The sequence below is a fragment of the Podarcis filfolensis genome (genome assembly GCF_964270895.1).
Source record: "Podarcis filfolensis genome assembly, chromosome: 3".
Taxonomy (NCBI): domain Eukaryota; kingdom Metazoa; phylum Chordata; class Lepidosauria; order Squamata; family Lacertidae; genus Podarcis; species Podarcis filfolensis.
The window spans coordinates 24,143,696-24,157,609 of record NC_139606.1 but is presented as its reverse complement, the minus strand read 5'-3'; the positions used below and the strand labels follow the sequence as shown (position 1 = coordinate 24,157,609).

General features: G+C 41.9%; 1 protein-coding gene across 2 annotated transcripts in view; it reads right to left on the bottom strand.

The window, feature by feature from the left end:
- Positions 1-13,914, bottom strand: part of CSMD1 (CUB and Sushi multiple domains 1) — a 937,839-nt gene that overhangs the window by 348,704 nt on the left and 575,221 nt on the right. For both annotated transcript variants that reach the window (XM_083606880.1, XM_083606881.1), the window contains exon 6: positions 1,206-1,318. In XM_083606880.1, the coding sequence (XP_083463006.1) occupies positions 1,206-1,318 (113 nt within the window). The remainder of the gene's footprint in view (positions 1-1,205; positions 1,319-13,914) is intronic.

Here is a 13,914-nt window from a genome sequence, read left to right as displayed (position 1 = left end):
TCCTGTAGTGTGAGTGCTGCACAAAAGGCTATGCATCTTCTCAAATAGCCTTAATCTATGTGCTCAAGTTCATGCTATAGCAAATTGATGCACAAGCATCCAACTGCTCACCCCTTAAATGATCAAAGCCCTTGCAACAGAGGCTCATGTTTACTGCAATTATTCAATCTGAACATAGCAGAGAAATTGGGTGCTCCCCACACTCTAGCAGAGCATCCTTTTCTGCTGGGAACTTGTACTCTAAGTCTAAATCTCAGCTGAGAAATTGACTGTGTGTGTGTGTGTGTGTGAGAGAGAGAGAGAGAGAGAGAGAGAGAGAGAGAGAGAGAGAGAGGGAGGGAGGGAGAGAGGGAGAGAGGGAGAAAGAGACTTTTGTCAAGAAAGCCCTCACATGTACCATCAGTTTCCAACTGGAATTCTAGGGCTCATAGTCCTAAGTAGGAAAAGACAGTCTGCCAAGCCCTGGAGAACACCGTCTACCTTGGAGAGCATCACTAGTTCAGTAGGTAGTATTCAACAAAGTGCTTCTGCTACCAGAAGGACTTTTGGCTGGGCAATGGAACTCCCCGTCCCTCACCTCTCCCTGTGTGCCCCACGAATCTGTTTTGGGGGTTCTCAGAACCCTCTGGAGCAGATTTTGGGAGGACGCAGGGCCACATGGAAGGAGCTCCATTGTGGAAGCAGAAATCCTTGCACTCTAATAAAAATTTCACTGGACACTGCCCAGTGCTTGCAACACCATTATTATAGCAGTCAGCATTTGAAGTTGCTATTTAAACAATGTCAAAGAACCCAAGACAATTAAAGGTGTAACGGGGAGGGGAATTTAAAATGGGTTTAAAGAAACCCACATAGTAGACATCTTAAATAATAATAATAAAATGTCTGGTTTAAAACAAAAGGGTTAACCATGTTGGCAAGGCAGCAGTCCAGGAGGGACATATAACCATATATGTCATGGTAACTAACTTCAAAAGAAATACAGCAGCAATCATGGGGCTATTAAACAGATTTCAACTGAGACCAATATTTTTGAGTGGCAAGGACTGTGATTCCAAGCTGGAAAGGACTTGGCTCTTGGCTGTTTATCCCCCAAATGTACAGTGTCTAAATAAAACATTTTCACTACCATGACTTCTTTTAGATTTTTTTTGGGGGGGGGCATGGAATAGATTTCTACTGACAGTTCCCTATGTAATTCTTACCTTGAAACTGGGCATTAAATCCTTTCCGCCTGTGATTACTGTCAGAAGTGAAATGGAGCCGTAACCAGTTTTTGCTGCTGATAACAGGAGAGGGAAGATTCATGCCTGTCAACCTAGGGAGAGTAAAAAAATGTGGCATTGAAAAGTGAAGCAAAAACTCATTAGGCTCATTACTGTGTGCATGTGAAGATAATGCATACGTAGTATTAATAAAGATATACAATTAAATACAGCAGTCTGGACATATTATACTTAATCTCTATCATAATGGACTATGCTGACACGGCTTAGCTTTTTCTTTTTTATGAAATGTTTTACACAGAAGCCACATATACATTTCATGCCATACAGAAGTAGAGTTGATGTATGGGCAATTTGAGCTTTCTAATACCTCTCAAAACAACAGGTTTTCATCTGAGACATGGCCTTACGTTCAAAATTGGTTACATATAATTTTCAAACATTTCACTGTAGTAGTAAAGCAATCAGAATGATTACATCAAGCAGACTGTCCGTAAGTTATTCAACCACCCTCACCCCCATCAATAAGCACATTGTGTTATGCAACAGTTATGCAACAGAATGCCTAGGAAAACAGGTCAAACTTGAAAATTAAGGGATACTGAGTGACTTCTTTTCCAAGAGGAACACACTCCTGCTCTTATTGTCGAGTGTCCAACACAATAATCTTTGTACCTCAATTCCTTATATCCCCAGAGTCCCCAGCATGCTCACTTCCTGAAGCATCATCTCTCTTCATTATAATGAAGCACTAATCACACCTCAGTCGGTAGAACATGAGACCCTTAATCTCAGGGTTGTGCGTTTCAGCTCCACGCTGGGCAAATGATTCCTGCATTTGCAGAGGGTTTGACTAGATGACCCTTCTAGTCCCTTCCAACTCTGCAATTTTATAATTCTATGATTGTAACAACTGTAGCAGTCCTTTGCCCCAGTACACACACAGTATAAAGGTGATTGGTGAAATGGGTGTGTCCAATGATGGGGTGTGTCCAATGATGGGAGCTGAACCTATACAGTTGGAAAAACAAAGTTTAAATTTGAATTAAAAACTTTGGGTTGGATCCAGAGCAGCTGTCTCCATATAATAAGCCACCTTCATCAAAAGAAGCTTCGGATAAAATGCATTATCCAACATACAATGTTACCATCAAATATTATATGGTCACAGCTGTGGTCCTTTGTAAAGGGCGAGATGGCTGAATCACATTCCACAATTACATAGAGAAATTGGGGGGGGGGGAGCATAAATTCTACAGCTTAGAAAATTGTTCTAAATAGGGTGGTCAAGTCCAGCCTGTTAATAAGAACATTGTTCCACCTGTTGGCACCAATTTTTCTGTCTACCTTGAGGGGAAAATAGCTCACATTCCCTGTGCTTGATGCCACAGTTAAAGCAAATGATGGCAAGAACCCTCAGAGCACCATCTACCCACATCTTGTGAGATCAGTTGTGAGTTGCAAACTTGAGGATGTGGACAAGACACCTGCAGTGATCTGGCTGACTCTTGCCCATCTTGGCTTGTGTGATCTAGTCAAGGAGGGCTTGACAGAGTGGTTCCAGGAAATGGCTAATGATTCTTTGCAGGAGGGGTGGAGCTGACTACTTCAATGGAAGCAGCAGCCTCCTGAAGAGAATATCCCTGGACCCAAAGGTATTAGATAACTACCAATCAGTTGTAGTTTTCTATAGGGTGGTAGCTGGGCAGCTGCAGGTGCACCAAGATGAAGCTGAACATCTAAATCTTTTTTTCAATCCAGTTTCTGGCTGCTTCAGCCCAGAAGTTGCCTCTGTCCTCCTGAATATGGGCCTTTATTGTCGTAGCCCCGTCCGAGTCCCTTTGAGAGCAGAATCCACATACAAAGTCAGAAGACAGTCCAGAGGTCAGAGAGTCCAGGTGATCACAGAGCCAAGGATCTAGTCCAGAGGTCAGGAAGTTCAGATGGTCACAGAGCTAAGGATCCAGATGGAGAGAAGAAAGCAGCAGTGCAGAGCCAGGAACTAAAGGCATTTTTTTCTAGCATCTGCCTGCTGCTTAGGAAAGACTAAGAGCTGCTACTCATCTGTGCCTTCTCCTTTGTGAAGGTTGATCAGTTTCAGGTGAAGTCACGCTGCCTTCACCCCCTTCAGGCTGCTGTTCAGCAGGCAAAGCTGATTCCTGGCCCATGACATTTATCATGAGAAGTGGAATGCCACCTTGGTGGTTGTCTATGATCCCTTGGTGGCTTTTGATATTGTGGACAATGGTATACCCTTCTGGAGAGACTCTGTCAGTTGGGGGTAATATGTGACAATGGGTCCACTCCTGTCTCCAGATTTGCTACCACTGTTTGGCACAGTGGCAATTGTGTTGTGGGGTTCAACAGGGTTCTGTCTTGTCTCTCGTCCAATTTGATACCTTTAGGATGGGGGGAGTCATCTGGGGATTAGGAGCAATGTGCCATCAGTGTGCTGATGACACCCATATCTATCTCTCCATTCCATCCAAACCAGGAGAGACAGATGTGCTGGGGCTAGTGTTGAGATGTTTGGGGGTTCAGGTGTATTAAGTGAGTTGGCAAACCTGTAGCAATTTGTCTCTGACTACAGAAAACCGGAAATAAAATATTAAACCACCACCAAAGCTAAAAGGTATGAAAGGTCACACTGTCCCCCACAAGCTTAAGACAGCTTTTCATTACTTCCTATCTGTCCAAGAAGCCTACTCATCAGGTGTTGGGAAAAATTAGCCAACCAGGCCACCCACCACCTCACACCAGTTTTTATCCTCCTTTAAGAGACAGCCTCTGCCTTCTTTTGCTGCCTGTAACCCATATAAGCCATCAGGAAGAGCCTGCAGGTTTGCAGCCCCTTATCAGCTGCAGCTGCAGGTTACTTACTTATGAGCAAGCAGCCAACCTAGCATCTTTTTTGTCACACTTGTCCCTACTGAGCCTTGCTTTTGATTACAAGCTAATGCTAACAGTGTGCCTTGCAACCATGGCTTACTTCCTTTCAATTAAAAGCATGTCCTTGAGGGAGTAAATAAGATTAACACATCTCCCTCTTTGTCGAATATGGCTCGGTCCATCAAACATTCACCCTGCAAGCAAAAACACTGATCTGACTTGACTCTGTGCTGTGGAAGCTAATTCACCTCTCGGTGTCTCTGTTTCTCTTCATCTCCTGCTGGTATAAAATGTACAAATTTCCTTCCTTCTTTCTTAACCTAGGGTACTTTTGCTTACTATGTACTTGGCACTGTGGTTAATATAATGAAGTCATGACCTCCTTTGGGACTTACTGAAACCAATTCACAAATACATAAACCCAGACACGATTAAATAATGTAATAAATCATCTACATGGACTGTTTGCATGGCAAAGCCTAAGATAAAACAGGATTTTCAAAAGAAAACCCTTAACAGTGCTGTGCTTGGAAGATGGAACCCTATTGTCATGATGTCCTCCATTTTGTGTCCACATTGGCCACAATGACTGCATCTATGATGTCTCCACCCCAGCCCCCACTTCTTATACATTATGCTTTGTTATTTCGTGTTTACAGTATATTACAAAATTATGTTTAGTGGGCCCAAAGGGATTTCTGGCCACACATAACAATATGTTCAAACTGTCAGAACTTTCTGTGTGCCCTGATCCCTTTTATGGCTGCTTTCCCAGGACCAGGGAATTATTCTGCAGATGTTTTCCTCTACTTTCCTTTAATGATATGCCCAATACGAAATCTATCTGTAAAGGGCAAACAGAAATAACACAGGTCAGAGGAAAATGCATAAAAATAACGCAGGAGAGTATTATGCAGTATTTCATAGACTCATAAGATTTATTTATGCAATTTATATTCCACCTGTGAAAGGAGTAGACAAGGTGGAAAATACAAAAAATCAAAACAAATTAACTACACTGTACAGCATAAACCCAAGACCTTACTTCTCTCAAGTCTATGTAACACGTATTATATTAACATAAACTAGGCTGAATTGACTAAAGGAAAGGAAAGAAGCACAAGAAAGTAAGTTAGTCAGTTAGATCTACACCTTCCTCTTCCTTCCAAAGCAGCCCAGGGCAGCAGCAGGTTCCCTCTAGATCTCAGGAGGAACCACCAACTTTGTGGAAGAGAAGGTCCAGTTGACGAGGGACTGCTCCTGGCCTGGGAGTTTCACTACTCCATTTCCCAGCAATCTGCCTTATACTGAGTCGGACCATTGATCCACCTAGCTCAGTATTGTCTACACTGACTGCTATGAGCACACCAGGCTTTGGGACAAGGGTCAGTCCCATCCCTGTCTGGAGATGCTGGAGATTTAACCTTAGACCTTCTGCATGCAACGTCACTGCGCTACATCCTCCTCCCTGGAAAAGACAAGACACTGGCTTCCAGGACATCTCTTATCCCTGGAGAAGGAAGCAACAAGCGCCCTTCAACTTCTATGTTTACTCTCATCCTTTTCCTTCCACTCCCTTGCTTACTCTCTTGCTTACTCCCATCTGGGGTGATGCTCCCAGCTGCTCCTCCATGTACTTGACTGGAACAGTGTCACTCTCCAGAGACTCAGCTGGTGCTCTCTCTCTCTTCTTTTTGGCACCAAGTGCAGACCTTTGAGATCTATCTGTTTTAAATGAAATTTTAATACTGTTCCCCCGCCCCCCGCTCTGCTGTGTTGTTTTAATGTTATCCAATTTTACTCTAGCTTCATTTCTGATGTATGTTGCTCTGAAAGCCCTTGACTGAGGAGCAAGCACATACAAATACATAAATATATACATAAAAAAGAGGTGTGGGCCACACTGAAGAAGCAAACAGCTTGTGCATGTGCCTATTGGGTTTTGCTCATGCGTTTCCTGTATCTCACTGTGTCTCACTAGAACACACATTGGATATTAAGAACTCACAGGAGTTTTAGAAACAGTGCAGAAGATAGAATGGTCATTATCTGTTGTTCCAGGACTGTTGGTAGCATTCTCTCCATGAGTCAGCAATAAATATCCCTATTTTTAAGTTACTGAGGAAATATATGATCTGTCTGTTCATAGATTGGAGGGGTTTAATACTTCTCCATTTTTTATTTTACTCCCTTCACATATAAAACTGGTACACCAGGAAGAACTTTCACCTAGAATATCTTTCTCCAATATGCTTGGTCTGTAGCTGGAAATTTAGTTTCATTTTAAATAACAGTAAGGGAGTACTTAAACACTGGCTCTCATCCTCCCCCCACCCCCACCTCATAATTTAACTGACAGTCCATTTACAGTGGTTTAGCAATATTGAGGGCTTGAGAAGGTCGTGCTGAAATTCAGACACGTTTGATATTAACTGTTCTACGGGTTTTGTATCTAGGGGGCAGGGAGAACTGCTCGAGGAACACTGGGGCAGATGTGTTGCTATATGTAGAACCAAGTTGCATGTCAAATATTTTGTGATGGGTTGTAGTGAGTTCCTGCAATTTTATTTTTTCTGATGTCCTGGTGATGTGGTGGTAGGGTTTTAAAAACGTTTGCCCCTTTCATCTCCTAGCATGCTGGACTTTCTCTGTTGGACTGGAATATGTGACATTTGCCTCTGGTCATTGCCATGGCTTCTAAAAGCAGCAGACCACATTTATGCACAAACCCTATGCCAAGACTGAAAACCAGAGGTTTCTTCTGAAGTTAATAATTAGTATATTTCCATCAGCCAGTGAAGGACTTAAGTAATAAATTAAACTTCAACCTGCAAATAGATACATGTATATGAATTATTCAAACATGTATACATTAGACAGAAACTTCAAGGAGTAAAATTGTGTTCCTTATTAAATCTATGTCATTCCCTCTTTCAGAGGAAGTGAAGAGTCTGTCTTTGAAGCTCTCATTAGACTGTCAAAGGGATAAATCTGTAGTTATCTTATTAAAATCTGCCAACTTAGCCAGATTTGCCACTCAAACAACTGATTTATTAAAATACCTTATAATTTGCCAACTTATTTAACTGGAATTTTCCATAAATATGTATATGCCATTTGACAAAAATGAAAAAGCACTCCCCTTCCCCTTACTTACATGGACATGATTGGACATTGGTTTTATTGAACATATAAACAAAGGGATTTTATATCTGTATGGCATCAAATGGAATTTAAGCGAACTAACAGCATTCTGGGCCCCCATTATCACATGCCTGATTGGTGTCTGTGCCTGCATAGTAATGGCTATATCTGATGAAGTTCTGTAAACATATGGGTCAATTTTTCTTTGGGATATTGCTGTTAATGGGGGTGCCATATCTCAGTGTTAAGAGTACATGCTTTGTATGGAAAGGGTCCTATGTTAACACCATGGCATCTCCAGGTAGGAGCCCCTTGCCTGAAACCCTGGAAAGACACTGCAAACCAGTGTAGATAATGCTGAGCTAAATAAGGGAAACGAGTGGCGCTGTGGGTTAAACCACAGAACCTAGAACTTGCCAATCAGAAGGTCGGCGGTTCGAATCCCCGTGACGGGATGAGCTCACGTTGCTCAGTCCCTTCTCCTGCCAACCTATCAGTTCGAAAGCACGTCAAAGTGCAAGTAGATAAATAGGTGCCGCTCCGGCGGGAAGGTAAAGTGTTTCCGTGTGCTGCTCTTGTTCGCCAGAAGAGGCTTAGTCATGCTGGCCACATGACCCGGAAGCTGTACACTGGCTCCCTCAGCCAATAAAGCGAGATGAGCCCCGGAACCCCAGAGTCGGTCACGACTGGACCTAATAGTCAGGGGTCCCTTTACCTTTACCTTTAAATAAGCCAATGGCCTGCTACAGCATGAGGCAGTGTCCAATGGAAGAATCTAGACTGTGGAGCTCTACCAGGTGAACTAGGCCCCGAGTTTTAAGTCAAGACAGATTTTGCTATTATGTCAAATTTCCATTTCACTAAAATAAAAATTCTCAGTTATATTACTGCAACACTTCCTCATCCCTTTTGCTTAATATATTAATGAAAAATTCCACAGTATTAAACAGGCATGAAGCCACTCGATATATTGAAGTCATGATGGTCAAGCCTAATATGCTGGCAACTGTCATTATCACCCAACAAGACTGAGCAGGAATGTATACAAAGCTGAGAAGTGGACAGGACAACATCTTATATAACAATTAGTGGAAGAAGGATTTTTGTTATTATATGAAGAACGAATGGTACTCAAATATCTAAAAGTCTGGATGTGAAGGTTACTGTTAAAAAGAAGAGCAAAAGCAAGAGTCAGGATGGGGGATTTATTTGGTTTGCTTTTTTGCAATAGACCAACCCAAGCTGACACTCAAGATTTACTGTGGATCAGAACACAACTCCCAGCTGTATTACACACTTCTCTAAATTTTGCAATGCATAAAAGTAGCACAAAATATGTATTTTGTATTGAATATTCACATAACATGCATTGTATTATGGATGAAAGCATTGAAGACTGTATTTTATGTGTTTAAATGTGTATTTTACAAGTGCATACAAAATGTATATACCATATTTTTCCGTGTATAACACGCCCCCATGTATAAGACGACCCCTATTTTGGGGGACTACAAATTAAGGAAAGAGTTGTGAAACTTTTTTGGGGGGATTGCCCAGAGTTGTTGAGCATTTTTGGGGGGGGGATTGCCCAGAGTTGTTGAGCTTTTAACGAAGCCACCAATCGTCTGCCCGTTCACCAACAGCAGCCATAAATTGTGCGCCCATTTGCCCCAGCAGCCCTTGCCTCAGACACCAATCACCCACCCAATCACCGTGAAAAATCTCCTGCTTGCAGCTGATACCAATCGCCCGTCCCCCCCCCTGCACTATCCATGTGCAAGACAACAACTGATTTTTAACATTATTTCTTAATTAAAAAAACCCTTGTCTTATACACAGAAAAATGCGGTAATTTAAATGTGGACTTTCCACGAAAAATTCAAAATAATCTGCACAAAATAGGACAAAATGGAACCATGCTGAAGTGTTCACAAGACTGATGCGGGATGGAATTAGTTGGTCATCCTATCACTAAACGAGACTTCTGTTGCTGGCTTTTGAACGGAATGCCACAATCCAGTTTTCAGTTGAGCTGGATGGGACCATAAAATGTTTTCCATTTGGGATTCTGCCTCGTCATTAAGCATCTATTCTGAATCAGAGAAACATAATGTTTCTGTACACATAGTACATGTACAGTAATACCTCCGCAAACGTCCGCCTTGTCTAGTGTCCATTCCAGGGAACATCCATGGCAAACCCGGAAGTACCAGAACAGGTTACTTCCGGGCTTGCTGCTCACGCATGCACAGAAGCGCTAAATTGCATTTTGTGCATGTGCAGAAGTGCAAACCGCTCCGTGCGCGTGTGCAGACGCGGCGCTTTGCCCTGCGTCCTTTTCGGCTAGCAGCTGGGGCTCCGGAATGGATGCCAGCCGCAAAACAAAGTAAGACTGTATCTCTCAGACAACCCAAAAGAAGTTAGGTACAAAAAAAGCCTAACTCTTAACTGATTCTGGTATAGCGGCATGCTAAATATTCACGAAATTGAACAATACTTGAAGAATAGAGTTAATATCCAAGTTATACAATATAAAGACAATACTTGCAATATCCAGGTTAAAACTGCTTCCTCAAAAGTTAATTACTTCTCTGCAGCTGACATTTGGGTACAATAGGACATTACATGTCTAGAGTTTTGTTGATGTATGGCTTCCACTGGCCAATTCGGGTGGAACTTTAAGCTTGAGGACATAACAGATCAATTAAATGTTTATTGTTTAGAGGAATTATATTAGCCTCCAGGTTCTTAAGCTGCATGTGGCTTGTCTTGGCTCTGCATGGAGTTCTTCCTTTGGGGAAGGATGTGTGTGTCAATTCTTACAAATCAAAGTGGGGGGAGGAGTGCCCCCAGTCAGGGAGGAAAATCAGTGAAGAGCACAGACAGTTAAATCTTCATTTGTTCTACTAGAAAGCAAGTGTAAGTGAGGTAATATATATTCAAGCCGCCACCACCCCAAAAAAACTTTTCTACTCAAAGATCTTGCTGATAACAATAACGTTTTAACAAAGTAAAAGATATTGAAGGCATTATTATTATTATTATTATTATTATTATTATTATTATTATTATTACATTCAGTAATTCATATCCTAGCTGACACACGTCTCAGCTGGTAGTGTTCCACCTGCTGTACATCAACAGAATGACCCACCCCAAATCTGTGTACAGTGGTACCTCGGGTTACATACACTTCAGGTTACATACACTACAGGTTACAGACTAAGCTAACCCAGAAATAGTGCTTCAGGTTAAGAACTTTGCTTCAGGATGAGAACAGAAATTGTACGGCGGCGGCACGGCAGCAGCAGGAGGCCTCATTAGCTAAAGTGGTGCTTCAGGTTAAGAACAGCTTCAGGTTAAGAATGGACCTCCGGAACGAATTAAGTACGTAACCAGAGGTACCACTGTATTCAGTGAGGTGATGACTGGACAGGGCACCTGGATAGCAAGTGGGCAGAAGATGACATCACAAATGTCACCTTAGTGTTTATCACAGCTCACCTGCTGCTGCACCAAAAAACCTTGTTGGACAGAGTTGGGACACATTAACATCATCTATCTCATCCAACATCACTCATTGTATTTCCATCATACAGATCACCAAATCCTGGAATAGCAGGATGGCTAGCAATTTCATGTTGAGCACCACTAGTTCCTTGACAGTCAGAGGGCTGTTGACAGGATACCCAGGGTATTTCTGGCTGAGAGCAGAAAAGGTAAAGAGCCAACTATCGTATCCCATCTTGCATTATCTTTTTTTTTTTGTCACATTGGTATGCAGCCCTTTGCACACACATATATTCTTTACAAGCACAGAATTACAGACATACATCATTATGCCAGCTTAATCCCCTGTACACCAGTAATATGCCCCAATATGTTCATTGTGGAAAAAATTCCTGGGTCTGGATCTACTATCCTACTTTATTTTAAATATTTCTTAATCACTCTTCATCAAGGATTCAAGGGTATTAAACAAAAGCATGAATCAAACTAATTCACACAACATATAACTGGGCCAAAATTTCAAAAACCATCAAACATCTAGATACCTGGGAAAATGCTACCCAAAAGCTTGTAATGTCAGAGTCAGATATATGTTCTTGGGGAGAGCATTTCAAATTAAGGGTACCACTATAAAAAGTCCCTTCTGCAAACACATTACATGCTTCTACTAATGAAGGTACTAAGAGCATCTTCTCTTCTGTATCTCCTATTAGTTATTTCATTTATGAATGCAAATCTATATTCTTATATATGAAACAAGATTGGAGTAAAATCTTGCAGCAACATCCTCAAAACCATACACAATTAGCTGTTGCCATTAGGTTGTAAACACCACCCTTAATTAATTGTGATGATTATGTCATACTTTTTAGATATTTGTTCTATTTTTGAGATTGCCTTGAGTGCCATTAAAAAGCTTTTCCTCCTGATGAGTCTGCAAAGATCAACCATTTTTAGCAAGGTATCAAATAATGAATACAAAGCTGGAGCAAAAGATTTCAGTACTTGCAATATACAATGCAGTAGTATATTAACTGCAATGTAATTCACCCATAAGAAAATAAGGTTAGTACCTTCAAGTCAATCATTGGCTTGGAAAGTTTACTATTTTATTCAAGTTTCTGATATAAAAAAGCCTAAGAAGCATGTTAAATTAGTGACACAACTCATAAATTACATAGCATTATGGGGACTTGAAAATATAAAAGTTTTAGTAACCATGTGGAGAATAAATGTCAGTTCAAAAATAGGTGCACTGCTGTCACAGTGATTATATTTAAAATTCTCATTTGCCAGCAGAATATGCAGTGGTATTTGACATAACCTTATATGTTCCATTCAGTACATTATTGATGTCTGGCATAATCCACCAAAGTTTGACTCAACATATTTCAACTGAGCTTCTACAGACACAAAACTTTGTGACTTACTTGCAGTTCACCAGTGTTGCAGCACTCTATATTCTCTACAAGTACTGAAGGGGAAAACATTATACACACTATAAAATGACATCAACCACCGATACCTTATTTAGGTAACCCTAATATCTGACACTGGTTTCTGTAAAGCTACCTATGGACTAGGTGGGTGTATAAAAGGTAAAGGGACCCCTGACCATTAGGTCCAGTCGTGACTGACTCTGGGGTTGCGGTGCTCATCTCGCTTTACTGGCCGAGGGAGCTGGCGTACAGCTTCCGGGTCATGTGGCCAGCATGACTAAGCCGCTTCTGGCGAACCAGATCAGCGCATGGAAACGCCGTTTACCTTCCCGCCGGAGCAGTACCTATTTATCTACTTGCACTTTGACATGCTTTCGAACTGCTAGGTTGGCAGGAGCAGGGACCGAGCAACGGAAGCTTACCCCGTCGTGGGGATTCGAACTGCCGACCTTATGATTGGCAAGTCCTAGGCTCTGTGGTTTAACCCACGGGTGGGTGTATAGAATGTAATTAATAATTATCTTACCAAAGCTCAGAACTGGGAGAAATTCATAACGGCAAAGTCAAGTTTGCTCCATGCTCTGCACCCTGGAGGCCGTTCTGAACCAGGATCCATCAATGCCCAAGCTGCTCTCACAGCCGTTATTCAATGGCATTGGGACTCATCCAGACCCAAGCCTGAAGCTGACAGTAGCAAGCCTTAGGATCTCAAATTTCAACGGCGCCCAATGCGATGCCAAAATTTGGCTCCCCTCCACTTCTTGCACTCCATTGTAAATCATAGTTGTGGTGTCCCCAGTGGCGGGCCTGAGGCTCTGCACCCTGTGTGACGGAACTAGTCTCGCTCCCCTAAATCTGCCCTGTGTAATGCAATTCTGGGCGTGCCTACACAGAAGTACATCCTACCGGGTTCAGTGGGACTTGCTCCCAGTTACGCATACAAAAGACTGCAGCCTTTAAAAAAGTTTTCACCACATCAGTTTAGAGAAGACTGCTGAAGTTTCACCTTTTTCATCAATTGATATATCGTCTGTCTAAAAATGTCCAGGGAAAAACCAATCTTAAATCTGAAGGGAAAATCCACACAATAGCACGAAGAACAAGGGAACAGATTACATAAGGCCATTTTCCAGGATACCATACTTCAGATAATAGATTCTGGACCTCACTGTTTTGTTGGTTCTTAACACAGCAGTAGTCACGACAGCAACTTTGGGCACAGACTTCTCTTTACTGGGTGTGCTTTAATCTCATGCTAGCATTCTATTTCTTTCACAGGCAACCTACAATCATTCTTCAAGCTAATGCCCATGAAGTAAAGCTCACAACTTTAATGGCTTTACTGTAAAGAAGGTGGAAAAAAACCCAGCTCTATTACCAGCAATTGGGGGGAAGAGGGATAGAGCTAGAGATGCATTAATTCAGGGTGGGCAACATGTGGCCCTCCAGATTTTTTTGGGTGCTAGTGACCTAGTATCATTATGTATTTCATAAATTAAACAGATAATGTTGCTGTTGTGGTGGTGCCACCAGTAGAGGTCATTTGGCACAATCACTTTCCCGTTGATAGCAAATCCTATAATACTACTACTATGCACTGATCAACTTCAGGCCCCTCCAAGAATACTGAGTTTCTGGTGTCTGGAGATGTTTCAGCAATGGAACAGGAGCTTCAATAGAGATATTGGTAACTTAGGAGAGCAAAG